The following is a 17958-nucleotide window of genomic DNA, read 5'->3' on the forward strand; positions in this document are numbered from 1 at the left end:
AGTAGCATATGAAGGAAAGACTCAAGTTAAGCACCTCAAAATTGTAAATAAGTACAGAACTTGTACAGAGCTCAACCGTTGCTAAAAAGGAAAAGGATTGTAGGAATTCCTGAACACCGGACATGACTTAACTGTACATCATGAGCCGTGGCCTGCATTTACTCTTCCTGATTGGCTGAGTATCCTAACAGCGGTCTGCATGTGTTCCTCTCATTACTTTTCTGTAGCAAAAGAGCAACTATATCTGCGCGGTGTTGCTCCGGCATGGAGCACTTTCGGGAGTTTGAGAAAGAACAAAACCAGAATTGGTTGAAAGGTGTTGTGGCGTTGTTGTGTCTTCAGAAGCCGCTGGAGCGTTTCATCGATGAGGAAATTGGGATTTTCCACCGAAAGCTGGGCGACGAATGCGGTGCCAATCTGTGTGTGAAGAATTGCAATTTTAATAACTGGAAACCACGAGCGAACCAGGTACGAACATTAAGTACAACACCACCGTGCTTCATTGAAATGAAATAAATCAGCCATAGAGAAGTCATTATCACTCACTACACGCGTCAGACAAGTGAGCTAATATATTAGTATTATTATATATTATATATATATTATATTAAGGACAGAGCAGAGCCGGTCTCATGTAGAAATGTTACTTATGTGACTGCAGCCTTAATTTTAGGAGTTAAGTTAGTTGGCATTAATGAATTACTATTGTTATTACGTTTCTACGTTACTGACAGTAAATCAAGAGCACGTTGACAGCTTCTGCTGCGTAAAACATCATAATATGATATCCGCAGCCATTATTAAATGTACGTGTGACGGTATAGGTTTAGACGGTAACACCCAATTCTGCCGTCGAAAACGAAACCAGGAGTTAAAGGAAAAAAAAGTTTCACTGCAAAAATAGAACAGACATTTTTGAATCACCCAAAAGTAAGTCGTAATCATCGACTGTAGTTGTAACACGATGAAAAGATGACCATGTTTGTCTTTAGACATGTTCAAACCCACATCATTTGCCATTAATAATAATAATAATAATGCCACTAATCGAATGCGAGCGAGTGGCGATCTGAGAGGGTGCTTTTCCAAAATGCTCGATTCTTTTCCTCGCCTCCTCGCGCATCGTTCCTTCCCACGAGAGAGGGCGAGCAGAGAGAGAAGCGAGGAGAGAGGAGACAAATGTCTAAAATAATTAAATGTGAGAAGTGATGACATTTTGAACGGACATGGATGTAAACTGCAACTGCAAGGCGGTAAATCTTTTTATTTTTTTCCTGTGACCTCCTGTGTTGACGCTGCTGATTGCAGAGTCCTCCTCTAGATTGTGAGGTGTGTTCCTCTTGGAGAGATTTAATATTGGCCAACCACACCAGTCCGCGTGGAAAGGTGATGTGGATGAACAGTAAGCCCGACCAGTGGTCCCAAGATAAATGGGAAGTGGCTAAGGTAAGTTTGCAGGCGTCATCACATTTCTTTTATGTTATGTTAAGTGGACTTGGTCTGATGGTTTGCCAGGTGTCACACTAATAATACCTTCTCCTGTGTTCAGGTGTACATGCCAGATGGTCATAAGAACCATAATTCCATTGGGGACTTTGACATTGCTGCACTTCTGTGTCTCATGAATCAATGCAAGCACTTCAAGCAGTTTGAGCTCGGCGAATTGTGTGGCATTGTAAATACTTCGTTGTACACACACATACAGTACATAAAGTCGACATTCACATAAACAAACATGTGTTGTGGGATGTCTCTTTTTCCCCTATTTTAATGAATATTTTATATTTGTTTAGTTGTCTGACAAAATTAACTGAAAGAATTGTGCCAGTTAGAATGACCAAGTTGTGGGTTTGGTTGCAGTGACAATGTGGCCACTTCCTTGAAACCCATCCCTACCTTTACTAACATCTAATAGGAGTCTGTCTTTTTTGTCCACTGTGCGTAGGTTGCCAATGTCCGAAACAAAATTATGCATACAGCAAGTTTCCAGTTGAAGCAAGAGGATTTGCTCGATTACTTTAATCGAATCAGAAAGCTTGGTGAGGTGCTGGAACAACATGTTCCTGAATTCAAAAGCCTGTCTAAAGACATCGATGAGGTTTGTGTTTATGTCTAATTTAATAGGAAAATGCAAAAACAATTGATATGCTAATAGGTGCTACTTTATCACACTCATGGTTTTATCACGGTATGAGATATTATTTAGATTCCCACTATGATTTTGAGTTATTTAATTCCCTCATCAGCGCTAAACACAGCTGAGGATGGATACAGCATAGGGTCAGAAACAAAAGTGTTGGATTAATTTAAAAAACGACCTGATGATGACAATAGATGAAAAAGTGGTGGTGCTAGAAAAGCCATGGGATCAACAAAGTCATACATCCTCTGGGGACCATGAATGTGTACAAATGTTCATGCCAACCCATTTAATAGTTTTCCAGACATTTTACTAAAAGACAAAAATTGTTCCTTTGGAATACGAAGGCTTATACTTTGCTTTGTTTTCAGATTCAGAACCTTGACTGTAGACTGATGTTGCCTGACGACATGGCGGCTCAGAAAATTCAGGCTGACAAAATTCAAGATGAAAAACATCTGGAGGACATACTTTTTGTAAGACACACGAAACACACCTATATTAGGCTTTTTAACCGAGCTAATTCTGTTCATACAGTATATTTCAATTACATTTTAGCAGCTGTTCAGTAAATCAATAAAAAAAAAAAAAATACGCATCCTGTAAGATATGCAAGTTCCACCTTTTTGTTTTTAAAATACTTTTTCAACTATAGCTCCTTTTAAGCCATGATTCTCTGTGTGTGTATGTTTGTAGTGCACACAGCGATGGAGTAGTAAACGTAATCACAGGTAATGCAAGATTGCTGCTAGATGTTTCACACCAAACCAGATCTTTTTTTAATCCTTTAACTTGTCTGGCTCTTTTCTCACCATGTCAATTTATCTTGTTTCTGCTCCCCCCAAGTAACCAACATATCACATTTCCAAACCAAGAGAAGGTGTCTTGCTCTTATTGTAGCATCAAAAAGAGTATTATTGTGTACTTAAGAGAACTGCGTCCTTACTCGCGGCACACAAAGCTTGAATGAACCAAACTCCCAATCTTAACACAACTGTGGCCAGGCACCCTTAATCAGACAGTTTAACACGCATGTGTGTCTGTGTGTGTGAATGTATTGTGCTCTTCAACCTCAGGCTGTTGCGCAGGAGGCAGCTGAACATCATCTCACCAGGATGAAGCTGGAGAGACAAATTGCTCAACAAGAGAACATGCCTTTGGTGAGATTTAAAAGACAGGTTCACAGTTTTTTCTACTCTGTTTAAAACAATACTCACATGCCCAATACGTACTTTTAAAGAGTTTTCTGTTGCTTATTGTTCCTTTTATCAAATTCCAAATTGCTGCTTTTTTAAGGCTTCAGCAAGTGGCCATCATCCAAAGTTAGTCTATTTTATTGTATAAAATAGGCGCAGCCATGTTTATTCTATGTGTGCATATCAGATACCAGGCATTTACACTATGTATTTTGAATATACAGTTAAGTACTTTTAAAGTGCTCTTCATTTGTAAACATGCCAATGACTTATCTGTCATTAATTCTAATTGTATATGTGTGCATGCACATCTCAGGCTCATAGGCTTGTGGAATTCATTGTCCTCAGGACAAGATGATGTCACCACCAGGGCTGCTGTTGACAGTAGTCGGTGGTGTGGCCAGGGCTTTTTTATGGGTGTATTCTCTATCTGGAAACCCAAATCCATAATAGCCCTCTAACTATGTAATGTAGGGTCTTATGCACATAATAGTAAGCATCTAAAAATTATTAGAAATTAGTTTCAGTCCAATTTCGAAATATTGTCATGTACGTTTTTGTAAACTTTCCTGATATTGGGTTTGCACATGCTATGCTCGAACATTTGTTGAATAGTGAAATAACGCATTTAATTCCACAAACCAATAATTAACTTTTTGTTTTATAAATATATTTTAAGATAAATATTTTTTGTATAAATGCATTAATATATTTGTACAGGAGAAATAGTTATGTATACACTTAACTACAATTATGAATTGATAGACTCCTCTCTTCCTGATCATGTAACCATTCACTCAAACACAAATAACTTTTATTCATTTATTAGAAAAATAACGTTTCTGATTTGTCTATGTGGCTGTGCTTGTCACCCTTAGACGGACTACTACGCTCTGATTCATCAACCACGTGGTTTGTGTGTGGTCATCAATAATGAGTACTTCCTGGGAACACTGCTGACAAACCGAAGAGGGAGTCAGGAGGATGTGGGTATGTCTCCCTATTATTGATCAACCATGTGATCTGGTTTGTTTATGTACTGTGTATCTATGAGTTACTGAGCAGCATTCCAGGTTGTGATCCTGCTTCATCACACATGATTTGATGATAATATAAGATGAGATGATTTAAAAACAATCAATTTGTCTCTCTTTTATGTGACACAGAGGCTCTGCGCTCAGTGTTCACCCTCCTTGGCTTTACTGTGTTGGTGCACAACAACTTGACTGCAGAAGCCATGCGACAAGAACTACGGAAACTGGGCTCACGGGATTTTTCGGATGAAGATGCGTTGGTGAGCAGTGTCACACACCTTCAGGGCTGTTCTATCATTGACAATACTGTACTCTATTTCTATTAATTTTGTTTTCGGGTTTTCCAACCATCTGTCCATCTGTACGTAAGTCCGTCCGTCTGGTCCATCCTTGTGATTGCGATATCCCAGGAACGCCTCGAGGAAATTTCCTCCAATTTGGCGCAAACATCCACACTCAATGATTAACTGATTAGATTCCGGTGGTCAAAGGTCACTGTGATGTCACAAACAAAATTAGGTAATTTACAAAGTTAATTATTTTTGTATCTAAATCTTCTAAAAAACTTCACATAAAAAATAAATTAAAAAATACAGTAATTCAAACAAAGAATTGTTTCTTTTACATTTGAATATCAACACGCCAATCACAACACATTATCAGGTAGAGACAAACACAAAATGGATATGTTTTCAAAACAAAAATGTTATTAGTTATAGAATATATTTGTGTCAGATTGCAGGCTGTTAGAGACGTTAAACACCTATAGACTAGGATGTAGGATGTTGTGACAGTAATTTGTGTGCACAGGAAACTATTCAGGGTTTGAGCACCGCTGTCACTACTGCTAGCTACACTAGCGAGGAAGCTCATCTTCCCATAATCAGTGAGAAAAGATGTTAGCCATGACATAAAATAACTTAAATTGATGAATCGTTTTCAATAGTTTGACCCATCAATACACTTTTTCGCCGCTTGTCTCTGGGTCAGGTTGTAAGTAAGTAAAGAAAAAATCTGCAAATATCGAGCTATATTGTCCTTATTGTCCTCATGCTTTGGTTGGTATGATCTGGAAATGAGTAGTCTCAAAAAGTCTCAAATTTAACTTTGAAAAGCCTGCTATAGCTTTATATTTACAGAACGTACGTGTGAGTGGTATCGATCTCGTCTTCTAACTTTCAGCAAGAAAGGGATTAATTGTGATTATTTGCATACAAAATCCTCTCATGTTTAGCTCTTGATCTCGGCTTTCGCTTCTGCTTCTGATCTTAGGTGGTGTGCGTGCTCTCCCATGGAGCAATGGGATGTGTCTTTGGGACCGATGAGCAGAAGGTGTCCTTAAAAGAACTGACCCGGCCCTTCACCAGCAGGGGAGCACCCACCTTGGCAGGGAAGCCCAAACTGTTCTTCATCCAAGCGTGTCAGGGAAGCGACTACCAGAAATTATACGCGCCATTTCCCCTGATGTCAAGACAGGAGGAGGTGGTCAGGGAGAGCTTTGAGGAGGTGGTCAGGGAGAGCTTTGAGGAGGTGGTCAGGGGGAGCCCCCCGGAGGCCGACGCTCATGGTGTCTTCAGCGAAATGCCATCTTGGGATACCGACTTCCTGCTGGGCATGGCCACTGTGTCGCAGAGCATATCGTTTCGAAACATTTCCACAGGCTCCTTCTACATCCAGGAGCTGTGCACGCAGTTGAGGAGGTCAGCAGAAAGGTGAGAGAAAAATCTTCCCTTTTTCCAGAAAAAAGAAAACATAGAATGTTCCTCTTTTCCCAGATTAGGGACCATAATTCTGTCACTGTTTCTGTTGGTGTGCTTTTGGTGTTTAGATAAATCTGCTGTGCTGCTTACGAGGGCGACTGTTGCTAAGTGGAGAGCAGGGCCGTCCTTCAATCGGCGGTTCGAGCCCCGGCTCTGGCTCCGCTAGTTGCATGTCGATGTGTCCTTGGGCAAGACACTTAACCCCAAAAATTGCTCCCGTAGCTGTGCCTATGGTGTAGAAATGTGATAGAATCTGAATTATAAATCGCTTTGGATAAAAGCATCTGCTAAATGACTGTAATGTAATGTCATATGTCATGATTCAAATATATACCCACGATTTGAGCAATGTTTATTATTGTGTGTTTCCTCTGTTCTCTCTGCAGCTCAAAGAAGGATGATATACTCGCTGTGCTGACACGTGTGAACAGGGAGGTCAGCAATAGAGAGTTTCTTGTATTCAAGCAAATTCCAGAGCCCAAGTACACCCTCACCAAGAAGCTCGTTCTTAAATATGTGTGAGCTGACCGGGACCAAGTGCAAAGCTGAGAATGTGCCAAATTGACAGAGACCTGGTTTAATGTGTGTATGGCTGTGGTTGAGTAATTCAAATATAGTGCAAATAATAGTTCTCAACATTGGGTTCCCTTAAAATACAAATCACTTTTGTTGGTGTTGGGGGTTGTATGGATTCAGATGGGATTGAAAACAAAAACGTAAAAGTAGCAATAACTAAAAGTATATACTCTGTTACAGGTAAAAGTCCTTTATTCACTGTAGGAGCTATTTATTTGATGATAATATTTTGTTATTTAATTAATAAGTAGTAGCCTATTGTTAAATTATTATAGATGTTTGCTTATTTAGGTTAGATAGTTTGTTTGATATATTAAGATTGTTTTTTCTCTTTAATAGTAATTTGTTTAGTTATATTATTTTTTGTTGTTTAAGTATACTTAGTTTTGGGTTAGTTCATTGTTTGTTCTTTGGGTAACACTGTGGGCATCTGTGGTAGGTAGGACCAGCATGCACCGGGGTGGGCCTATAGTGTTTTACCAGGACAGGAGAGACAGCATATAAGACAGGAGTATTTCTTTGTTCTTTTTGTTTGTTTCCTTGTTTGGTTTGGTTTACTTAAATAAATAAGAAAAATCGGAATCCTGTATGGACATTCAACTCCTTTCTGCCTGCGTAAACTACAAACCACGGTGCATCAGTGGCCTTTCATCATTGTTTGTTTTATTTCGATTTATTCGACAAATGGCCACTACATTCACATTCATCTATGTATTATCTTCACCTTCTTCACTGTTTCATTTAATCAAAGATATAGAATATAATGTACTAAGATGAATGAGTTGCCATGTAAAATTGACATGTGCATAGCTTTTATGTTGAAGCTCATCCAGGTAACTAACTACTTTATCATAGTGTTGGGCTCATCTCAGTATGGAAGCCCATAGGGGCCTTTATTAAAATTATTATGTAAACTTGAAGATCAAAATGTAAATCCACATATGTATGTGTTATTTGATTCAAAATGAGAAATGTTATTTTGATTTTCACATACGTGTTTGATCGTTCTATGACCATATGAAAATGGAAAAGCCTATCTTTCCATTTGGTTTGGAGTTATTTAGTCACAATTCAAATTAAAATGTATTTTTCTAACCATTTGAATATGAAAACAGTATTTGACATTTCATTTTCAAAGACCTACAGGGATAGTTGGGATGTTTTCAAGGAGGATTGAATAAGGTAATTATCCATAGTCAGTGTATTGGCCTTATTATACTTTCGTCATTTATTTATGAACTCGCATGGAACGGTAAGCAGGGTAATCTCTGTAAACAGATTTTGCATTGATATCGGTCGATATAGGAATTAAAAAAAAAAAAGAATGATTTCAGGTGATGCAAATGGGGGAGAGATTCAGTGTCCCATCAGCACGGTACCGTTCATGGTCCTCTGCTTCACCGTTAGTGGGAAGACGGTGGTCATGGTCCATGAGGACGGCCACAGAGGCCTCATCTGTGTGCCGGCTGGTGTTTGCGTGATCCTCCGTGTCAGACTGCGGTTTTGGAGTTGTTCCATTGAAATAAAGAGGGTACAGTTCCACCCTTTGACGTTCTCCTACCATGTGATACAAATTCAAGGCTGCACGCTGTTGTGTGACTGGTTACAGCTATTCTTATTTTGTTCAGCCTCTAAACCATGTTTACTTATATTATAGGAGGAATATAGTTTTTTTTGATGTGTGGGCCAGTCTGCTGACTGTACCCAGAACTCAGCTTCTGGATTATTCTATATCTTTATCTGCCCTTTCAGAAAGTGTTCTAGAGGAAATCATCTTTAAAAAAACTTCTTCTTACAAAGAGATTATCAGAATGTAATAGTTTCAGTTTAACCTACTTATAACTATTAGATGATGTTGTATTCTGCTTGATTTCTTGTTAGCTTTATCTTGTAAAAGGAATAAAGTCTGATATTTGCTCTAAAAAAAACAAAACGTTTTGTCTTTGAATAAAAGCTCTGGTGTCAGTGCCAAAGCAAACTACAGCTAGGTTGAATGCAGGCATGTTAGTGTGGGTGGGTTGGCTGTTGCTTTATGTGGGGGACATTGCTGTATGCACATATCTGTCAGCTCAAACTCATAATCTTCTGACTTTATCATAAACCACTTTCACACAGCTTTCTGCATCCCAACAGTGTTTGTCTGCACCACATCCTGCTGGTGTAATCAAGCGTCTGCTGGAGTCCAACGATATATCAGGTCATTGCAGGTGCAACTGCATGACAGAAAAGTGTGAAAACCAGAAGAGCTTTTCCTGTCTCGCGTCCTTTCACACACTCATCTGCAGCAGCCTCGCGCCCTTGAAGCACACGCGGGGAGACAACAACATGGAGAGGGAGGGGACGCTGGTCCGGTCTATTTACTACGGGAGAATCGGAAGCGAGGCCACGGAGAGGCTGCTGGAGAGATTTGGACATGACGGCAGCTTCCTGTTGAGAGACAGCGAGACCGTGCGGGGGGCCTACTGTCTGTGTGTGAGGTGAGCTGGGAGAGCGCGACCAGAAGCGACAAATTCCCTTTCGCTTATGTCGCACCTTTGTTCGTGTGAATATTTATTTAGATCATTTATCATGTGCAGACAAGATGGGACAAGTGCTGATGTCGGGGCTCTGACACAATATCTCGTGAAAAAGTTCCTTCCAAACTGTGAAGTACTTGTATTTCTAGTGATTTAAACACAACTTTTAAATAAAAATGCACAATAACACGGTGGGATAAGATGCGTTTACATGTAGACTGTACTATAGTTTTACCTCTTACTTTTGTTCTGCTGTATTTGTGTATACACTATATATATATATATATATATATTTATAGTTATACAATCTTTTTTATTTGGGGGAAGAGAATGAGGAGTATTATGAGCCACACCCTGCTGATCTGAAACAAAGTCTATTTTCTGTCTCAATGCTTTTGAAGGCATTGCATTCCACTTTTAGAGGAAGCTTGTGTTGCTGTTGATCAAACTCTACTACAGTAAAACTCAATTTACAGCAAGAGTACAAATACAAAACATGAAGAATAAAACCAGATGAAACAGAAATAACTAGAATCCAAATCTACAGTATGTTCACTTTACTGAAGTATAAACCGAAAGGCATGCACAGTAATATACTGATAGTATAGTGAAGGAAGTATTTTAATGTAGTAAAAGTATATATCACAATGAAAAAAAGACTGTTAATAGTAAAAGTCCTGCATTCAAAATAAAATGCTAATATTTGGTATAAGCAGCTAAATGTATTTACAGTACCAAAAGTACTCCTCATGCAAAATTGGTCTGTTTAAAGTTTCAGCACTATTAATATGTGTATTATATTCTTAATTCATGCAGCATCTGAATGTTAATTTAATTTATAACAAGGCATATTTTATAAATGATCATGTGTTTTATGTGAAAAGTAACCATTACTGTAGCTGTCAGATAAATGAAGTGAATAGTGTAACATTTCCCTCTGAAATGTAGAGGTGCAGAAGTGTAAAATAGAATCAAATGGAAATACTGAGAAAATGTACTTAGTTACATTCCATCAATGTATACTGCGTGTATACCTCGGACAATACACATACATAATACACAAACATATTTACATAACTAATCCATATTCATAATTTTTAAAGATAATCTGAAGAAATAGCTTCTGAAAAACATAAAGATTGGAAATTGTCCAGAAGTTCCAAATGATTATATAATGTAACTTCACTCCAGTGTGTCAAACACAAAAGTGAAATCAGTCATCCTCTGTCTGATTCACGACCTCTTTCACATTTCAACATTACATTTAATCATCACATTGCAGAGTGCACTGGTGCTCTTTCAGACTTTACTCCGTCGTGTTTTGCAGGAAAGCGCCGTTTGTGCACACCTACAGGCTTATACACTCCACGAACGGCTGGTGTCTTCAGGTGGGTGAACATCGCACATGTCCGCACTCACACACACACACACACACACACACACACACACACACACACACACACAAGGCTGTTTGTCATGGTTTGTGTGTAATCAGCAGGACCCAGGAGTCCGACCGCAGAGTTTTGGGACTCTGGAAACACTGATAGAGAATTACAGAAGGGGTGCAGCCTCTGATGACGGTGTAGCTCCCCTCACGGAACCGCTGGACAAAACACAGCTACAATACAGCAGCTTTGGACGAGGTATGGCACGCAGACTTGTTACACTGCATCCAAATCTGCTCCATGCAAACCAGGCACAAAGACGCAGAGATACTGTGACTTCAGTGTGTGTTTTTTTTCTATTTGTGGTGCATCAAAGAGTTCCTTTTCAGTCGGTCTTGTTCAACCCTAACACATCCTCAATGGTGTCCTTCACAGAGTGTTTCTACATGGAAATGTGAATCAGCAGCAGCTCGGTCTATTGAGGTCATGTCTTCAGCCTGGCAGACCGACCCCATTGATCAGGTGGACTAACAAGATGGCAGAAAGCAGCATCTTGTGGAACAGCAAGGGTCTGTTCGCTGTCCGTCATATCTTCTCAAATGTAATTATTTTGTGTGTCTCTTATCAGTAAAAAAAAGAAGGCCACTGTAGTGTATGCAAACCGTGTACATTTCTAGTACGCATTTCAACAAGTACTCAAGAGTACTTGAAAGTCATTAAAAAATAGTTGTTTCCTAATGAGTGTGGGAACATAGTTTTTTGTATAAAAAACACAATCTGATGCTGTGATATTGTGAAGTTTCGTGTCATAAGAAAGATATTTTGACATAGTTGTGGTCATGTGTCACCATGTTTTCTTCTGTTTATTTATCTGCTTGGGGAAGTCATACTTGAGTTCAGTGATCTATTTGAACTGTGCGGTTTGTCGACACATATTTTATCTTATCTTATCCAAAGCCGCTGTATACAGAACAGAGGAACCAGAACCATACAGGAAATGTAGCGATGCAGGACAGGCAGGGCATAAAGTCTATGGTGGGCATCTTATCATGCGGCTTAATTCATTCATTCATTGCTGCAATGCAAGGTTCTTCTCAGTCATCTGCGATATCCAACCTAAGTTTCCCTGCTTTACCAGTGTTACAGTCAATCTACCAGACTGAAACACAGTGTTTCCTCAAAGTTCCTCCCTGACAGTTCCTCTTAAACGCTGCGCACTGTGAATATAAAGTACTTTGTTGTACGTGTCACATTTATCACATTTTGACACAATGTGATACTGTACTGACGAGGTGATCTCTGCGCCCATGTACTAAGGAGAGAGCTAAGCTAAGCTGACCGCCTCGATGCTTTAGCTTTAACAGATATGAGAGTGGTATCAATCCTCTTATCTGACGGTCCTCCAAAAAGCGAATATGTGTTCTTCCCAAAATGTCAAACTTTAATGGGTTAACTTCAATATTGTTGTGTTCACATTTTGTTTGATGGTGGTTTGAAACTCTTTTCTAAAAAAAACTTGTAACAACGTTATCTTCACGCTTTTGCATTTGTGAAATTGTTACATGTTTGTCTAAATGTTTTTCCTTTTTGCCGTTATTGTCCTGTGTCGGCTCCCATAAAGAGAGTGAAAGGCTCTCATTGGACCACCGTGTATAAATAAAGGTTGACTAAAACAATTCACTTTAAATGAGCATTTGATATTTCAGTATATCACTCAACTTTATTTCACACCCCAAAAGGTATACACATTTATAGAAGCACTGTAGATCTACGTTTCAAAACCAGCTAACCAGCAAGTTGAGGCAAAACTAATGTCTTTCTTCAAAACTTGTCACTGGACATGTTCCCCTTTTTAAAATGAATAACAAAACAAAAAATCCACAACACGAGGACGACGCAGAGCAAGAATACTTATAAACACTAATACTTATTGCTAAATGGACTGGCCTGGTGCCGCATGGCAGTGAGACGTTCCTTCTTTTTCTAACGTTTGAATGTGTCCTTCCCACATTGCTTTTATAACATCTTTTCAGGCTTTTGCTCCATATCCTCCACCTTTGTGATCTCCTCCACAGGCTCAGCTGGCGCAGCAGAGTGGAAGAGCTGGAGACAACACAACACAAAAAACTAAATGTTGGCACCATTTGTCCACACGTGTGTTTGTGGTGCTGAAGTGTGAGGTGTCAGTGGGTGTGTACAGTATGGCTGTGTACTTACATTGAATGTCTCACTTTTTTCCAGGAAACCTTTGTACTTTGGCGGTGGGCGAGGAATCGGGGGAAACAGAACCTTAGACACCCTGAAAAACACACACAAAATGAGTACAAATATTTCAAACTCATTCCGCAGCCATTTGCGATGGTTAAAATAATATTTATTTTGTTTTAAAACAAATAGTTGAGCAAATAAAGTGAAACCGCCACGGAAAGGAAAAAAATGAAGCACATCCTTCCTTTATTGTCTTTTGCTTTTTCTTTCATCTCGTGTTTTTCCCCTGTTTGTCTGTTTTAGAGTAGTGCGGGGGTGTTTCTCTCTAAACCTTAAGGAAGTCTAGGGTGGATGTTTTGCATTGACTTTTCAGACAAAAAAGACTCTACCCCCCCACCCCTCTTACTTCTCCTTTCTGTCTATTCTCACATAACTTCACCCATTCTGTTGACATCTGGGTCACTTTTGTCTTTCGTCTTACGGAGTCCGTGGCATCAGAAACAGCTCAGCAAATCAAGCGGGTGTGCAGAGAAATCTGTGAGGAGCTGTGTTGCATGTATAAATCTATGCGCGTGAGACACATCAGTCAACAGCTTAGTCGTTCATGTAGAGACAGACACCTGTACCTCTGATGGCGCAGCAGCAGCAGCACAGCCAGGAGGATCATGGGTATCCCAAGTGAGATCGAGACGATCACCAGAGTGCTGAGTGTGTAAACTGACGGTTGCACCGCTGAAAACGGACCGACACAGAGAGAAATATAAGATCGTGGATTCAGACTGATGTAGATGGTCAAAAAGTCCCCAGCCTTTGGTGGAAATGACTAATCGACTTGACTTAAAGAAACAGCACTCACTGACGGTGTGGCTCCAGTCGCTCCAATGGGAAACGTCTTGGCATGCGTGCGTCTTCCTCGTCCTCATCCTCACTCTGTAGGTGCTGGTGGGGTCTGCATTGGGCTCTTTGTAAGACAGCTCGGTGGTCAAGTTTTTGGGTCTTTCCTGTTTTTGAAAGATAAAGATTCGCCAGAAACACTCAGTATGTTCACCTCGTTTAGATTGTTCTTGTTTATGTGCACCAGAAGACAGTGCACTAAAGGACACTGCATGTGTTGTTTATGGAATAATCAACATCCATATCCATACACACAGGCATACCTGGTCATCCATGTCCAGCTGGTATTCAAAGCACGCTGGCTTAGATTGTCCTCGACTTTTGGGCAGACCCCATGTCACCAACAGGCCTCCATCTCTGACTGATGCAGAGATATTTTGAGGTGGAGACTGGACCTCTGTGGCACACACGACCAAAAATAATTAGTCAAAATAAGTAATAAGAATTCAGCCGGAGTGTCTGTTGTGGAGTCTCCACAACCTACAGTCTAAAACCTGAACATTCAGCTCACCAAATTCATGCATGCACTGTGCTGACACCCCCCTCTCTGCCTGCCTGTTTGTCTGCTCTGCTGCTTGTTCTGCAGATACAGGGAGTACCTGATAGGTGGAGATGGGAGGGCCGTCTGCTTGTACCTGCACGTCTGGGCTGGGCTTCTTAAAAAGAAATAAAGGACTGTCCTCCATGGGAGTCTCACTCTCTCTCAGTCAGCGTTCTTCCTCTGTTTGGTTTGCTAAACCTTGTTTTCACTCATCCACACACCTCTAACTTGACTGATGTCTCTCTCACTTACGCACACCACCAGTTAGTTGATATTTTTGTTAATTTGAGTTAAATACATAACTTTTTGATGGATACATCTGTGTGTGTGGACTCCCTTTTTGTTGCCAAACCAAAAACAAATGGAGGCTCGCCCTTCAAGGGAGGTTTTCACACATATTTTTGCTTGCTTTGGTTTGTTAATGAGTTCGTATTTATGTTACTAAGCTATTCCAGTAAGTGTGTTGCTTCATAGATTTTGGCCTTGTAGTGTTTACTTATGTTTTCCTGAACTGCCAGTAAGAGCTAAGGGCTGGTACGTCATTTGGAACCCTTATTCCTGATTTTAAACGCTATATCACTATATCAAGGATTTGTAGCCATTTATCTTTTATTTTGTTAGTTATATTTTTTAATAATGGTTTAATGGTTAGAGCCCGGGCTCGGGGGCACTTCCATGACTGCCTAGGTGATTTTCAGTGTGTTAAGAGAGAGTCTGGTATTATTGGGTAGGCGGTTAGCCAGCGGTATGGGGCTCCATATCTAAAGCAACCTGGCACATTGTCGGGTAGAGGTGTAAAAACATTGTCTTAGATTGCGGTATTGGTATCTGTGGCGTGCCCCTAGGTGGTGAAACGGCTTCAATTGAAGACTTTGCTTTGCCAGTTTTGCTAGAAACGTACAACAAGGATCAGCTATTGAAAGTGGCTGAGCATTACAGTGTTGAGCTTCCTCAGAAGTTGAATAAAGATGAAATGTTGGCCACATTAAAGGCCCAGTGGTTCTGCTGTAGCTTCCCTCGGGGTGAGTGGGTAAGTGTCTAAAATAGCTCCTGTTCTGACTGGACTTGGGGTTGGGTTGGAATTTGCACAACAAAAACATTTCTTTGCTCTGTAGTAAGAAATGTTAAGACCAGATGCCAGCCTTTAAGAAGCTCAATGCCTTCTACGGTTGATGTCTGCGACGGGAAGCAGACCCAGTCAAAGGTTTATCCAGCATGCGTGGCCACAGATGGCTTCTTTCTCTCTTATATTCTTGTCCTCGTGTCCTCGAGGGTCAATACATGAGACTGCATGCAGGTTGTATAGACATGCACAGATTCACATGAATATACCAGTGTGTATTTCATTGCGATCCTTAGTGGCATTGATTGTTTTGGGTATTGGGGTGGTACTTGGTAGCTGTGGTTGCATATTCGTCTCAAAGGGAGCAGGTGTTTCTAATGTTTCTCTAAATAAAGAGCTACCTATGCATTACTCAAACAGTGGATGCCATTGAATACCATCTGTAGTGGGATAATTTGCAGATACTCAACAACTCAATGGCGGTGTTTGTCTTGGAGCATTACCGAGCATGTCTGTCTCGTATCCCGTGGTGTAGACCGTCCAATTGCCGTGCAGGGTTATGTTGAAGTGGAGGATTACGTACGACCACTCATGCTCGCGCAGAGTCAAAGACCTTGATCCGACTCTCTCCTCAGACGAAAGGTACGGATAGTGAACCGTTCTATCGTCATTACAGATACTGGGTGAATAGACAGAGGAAGAGATACACATTCAAAACAGTTCATACATTTTTAACATGCCTGTTTTGTAAATATACGTTGACATTCAAACATGCTCATCAAAGCTATATGCCATATGGGTAATGTTTAACTTAAGAAAATAGTGAACACCTGATCTGGACAAAGAGCTGAGCATCCTTCCCTAAAGTGTGGAATGACCACGAGCAGTTGAGCACATCTGTTGGGTAATAGAGGCAGCGAAAGTTGTCGTCCACCTTAGCCTCCTCGACATGATGTGCCTGCCCCGAAGGACTCTGTAGATGGATCTGAAACAGTTTCACAGGCATAAAGAACAGAATATAGAAATTAAACACACATGCATCTGTATTTTCATGCAGCACACTTTTATTGTGCCTGTGTGGAAGTTCAAAGAACATTTTGATTCTCACGTTGCCCTCCTCCCTTTCATCCTGACAGACATCTGGAGTGTTGGACTCCGACTCTGTTAAAAGAGGACGTATATTATCTAGAGCTAAAGCACGAGGGAAAACTTGATTAAAAGCCTTCAAATTCAAATCACGTACACCTGCCGTACACTTTGCTTGATTCATCAACATTTTGGGGTGTTTTTCTCTTAATCGGGGTGGTGGAGGATTTCATTGAAGACTGAATACAAGGAAAGCGGAAATTGCAACACCACCCTGATAAAAGCAAGATAGCCATGTGTGCTAAAGACGATCTTTAGGACATGTTTTAACTTAAATATCCATGGAGTACCCACCACTTTCTGATGCCCACAAAATCAGCAAACAGGTCCAAAGTATTGGATGGACAGGAAGCAGCTTCATAGCCAACCTAAGGGGTTTTACACACACACACACACACACACACAAAGACAGATAAACTGACATAAACCCGCACCACTGAGCAGAGAGAAGCTGTTCTAACCAAGTAATTTCCTGGCAGTTCACACTTCCCCTTTTTTAAATGCTTAAATTTAGTGACCGACATCTCGTAGGACATCTCAATGGGAAATAGTCAAATACAAACAGCTTTCTGCGTATGAATCTTGATTCTCCTCGTGGTTCATTTCGATTGTGGGTTTTAACAACATACATATTTCCACTGCCTAAGAAATCTTCTACAATTTCCACAGGAAAAAAAGAGAAGAAAAAAAAGTGCATCTGTGCTTTGTTTTGTTTACACACTCAGCTATACTACTCTCAGAAATGAGGAATGGTCAAACCCATGATTAGGTATAAGCTTTCTTTTGAATACAATCTAACACAAAATCCTCTTACAGTATAAATTACAGAACCATTATTGTGAAAAGCATTACTAAGAAGCTGTTACCTGCTACTGTCCTTCCACTCTGTCGCTGCCTGTCAGTGCTCTCAGTGACTCAAGACAATAACGCATTTCTGGGGAAAGATGAAGCATGACGTCACATAATGTACAGCGCTTCAGGAAACGATGGGTTTCTTCCTGTTTCTTTGTTATATTGTCTCATTCATACACCGCAAAAGATTTCAAACACCATATACTTATGGTTACATGTCTTGATGGTAAATATACACCAAAAACGAAGTACAAAGACTCAGTCAATAACTTTTTTAATAAAATTGGTAACTTGAAAAAAAAAGTAACCAAATCAGTCTGTTTTTCAATAAAACTAGTAACTTTTTTAAAGCTGAAGAATCATTGACTTTTTGAGTAAAGTTTAGAAGTTTTTAAAACTATTTATTACTTTGGCTACTAAAATTGGATACTTTTTAAAACATTACCAAATCAGTAACTTTTTTGTGATGCTTTCCATAAAAGTTGACCAACCATTATTTTTAGCATAATTATCAATATCGATTAAGTTCTTGTTTAGGCTTATGGCTAGCACATCTAGACAAAACGCAGTTCCCTGACCGGGAATCGAACCCGGGCCGCGGCGGTGAGAGCGCCGAATCCTAACCACTAGACCACCAGGGACAGTTG

General features: G+C 40.1%; 3 protein-coding genes and 1 non-coding gene across 8 annotated transcripts; 2 read left to right on the plus strand and 2 right to left on the minus strand.

Moving 5' to 3' along the window:
- The first annotated feature begins 82 nt into the window (after nt 1-82).
- Nucleotides 83-7288, plus strand: LOC142956831 (uncharacterized). The gene is made up of 10 exons (XM_076098579.1): nt 83-468; nt 1309-1446; nt 1550-1675; nt 1946-2098; nt 2512-2616; nt 3217-3300; nt 4215-4326; nt 4503-4630; nt 5643-6082; nt 6517-7288. Exons 1-10 carry the CDS (start codon nt 265-267, stop codon nt 6650-6652), a joined length of 1626 nt encoding a protein of 541 aa, XP_075954694.1. The 5' UTR covers nt 83-264; the 3' UTR covers nt 6653-7288.
- Nucleotides 7289-8831: 1543 nt separating this feature from the next.
- LOC142956838 (SH2 domain-containing protein 1A-like) lies at nt 8832-12283 on the plus strand. Of its 5 annotated transcripts, none has more exons than XM_076098591.1 (4): nt 8832-9183; nt 10550-10610; nt 10718-10948; nt 11043-12283. In XM_076098591.1, exons 1-4 carry the CDS (start codon nt 8924-8926, stop codon nt 11136-11138), a joined length of 648 nt encoding a protein of 215 aa, XP_075954706.1. In that variant the 5' UTR covers nt 8832-8923; the 3' UTR covers nt 11139-12283. The 5 variants fall into 5 exon arrangements, with proteins under 5 accessions (XP_075954706.1, XP_075954707.1, XP_075954710.1 ...); XM_076098592.1 differs by having other exon boundaries at nt 8835-9183; nt 10721-10948; XM_076098593.1 differs by having other exon boundaries at nt 8850-9183; nt 10718-10865; nt 11043-11209.
- On the minus strand, nt 12284-17405 carry LOC142956836 (uncharacterized). Its single transcript, XM_076098588.1, has 10 exons — nt 17326-17405; nt 16754-16827; nt 16422-16474; nt 16144-16298; nt 15817-15992; nt 13973-14106; nt 13672-13816; nt 13442-13547; nt 12825-12906; nt 12284-12710 (listed from the first exon to the last, which is right to left on the minus strand). The coding sequence occupies exons 2-10, from the start codon at nt 16818-16820 to the stop codon at nt 12624-12626; spliced, it is 1005 nt and encodes a 334-aa protein (XP_075954703.1). The 5' UTR covers nt 16821-16827; nt 17326-17405; the 3' UTR covers nt 12284-12623.
- A 475-nt stretch (nt 17406-17880) lies between these two features.
- On the minus strand, nt 17881-17952 carry trnae-cuc (transfer RNA glutamic acid (anticodon CUC)). The gene has a single exon. It is a non-coding gene; the product is annotated as a tRNA-Glu (tRNA).
- Nucleotides 17953-17958: the final 6 nt, after the last annotated feature.

The sequence above is a fragment of the Anarhichas minor genome, unplaced genomic scaffold (assembly GCF_050575085.1).
Source record: "Anarhichas minor isolate MPS153535 unplaced genomic scaffold, ASM5057508v1 ptg000024l, whole genome shotgun sequence".
NCBI classification, from domain to species: Eukaryota; Metazoa; Chordata; class Actinopteri; order Perciformes; family Anarhichadidae; genus Anarhichas; species Anarhichas minor.

Bases quoted from the DNA above. Each gene is read 5' to 3' on its own strand.
- LOC142956831 (XM_076098579.1), top strand. From the start codon at position 265: ATGGAGCACTTTCGGGAGTTTGAGAAAGAACAAAACCAGAATTGGTTG. The intron at 3,301-4,214 runs GTGAGATTTAAA...TGTCACCCTTAG, and splicing joins AACAAGAGAACATGCCTTTG to ACGGACTACTACGCTCTGAT. The intron at 4,631-5,642 runs GTGAGCAGTGTC...TTCTGATCTTAG, and splicing joins TTTCGGATGAAGATGCGTTG to GTGGTGTGCGTGCTCTCCCA.
- LOC142956838 (XM_076098591.1), top strand. From the start codon at position 8,924: ATGACAGAAAAGTGTGAAAACCAGAAGAGCTTTTCCTGTCTCGCGTCC. The intron at 10,611-10,717 runs GTGGGTGAACAT...GTGTGTAATCAG, and splicing joins CGAACGGCTGGTGTCTTCAG to CAGGACCCAGGAGTCCGACC. The intron at 10,949-11,042 runs GTGTGTGTTTTT...TGTCCTTCACAG, and splicing joins GCAGAGATACTGTGACTTCA to AGTGTTTCTACATGGAAATG.
- LOC142956836 (XM_076098588.1), bottom strand. From the start codon at position 16,820: ATGAAGCTGCTTCCTGTCCATCCAATACTTTGGACCTGTTTGCTGATT. The intron at 16,475-16,753 runs GTGGGTACTCCA...CTCTTTTAACAG, and splicing joins TTTGTGGGCATCAGAAAGTG to AGTCGGAGTCCAACACTCCA. The intron at 12,907-13,441 runs GTACAGGTGTCT...TGTGTTTTTCAG, and splicing joins CTGCTGCTGCGCCATCAGAG to GGTGTCTAAGGTTCTGTTTC.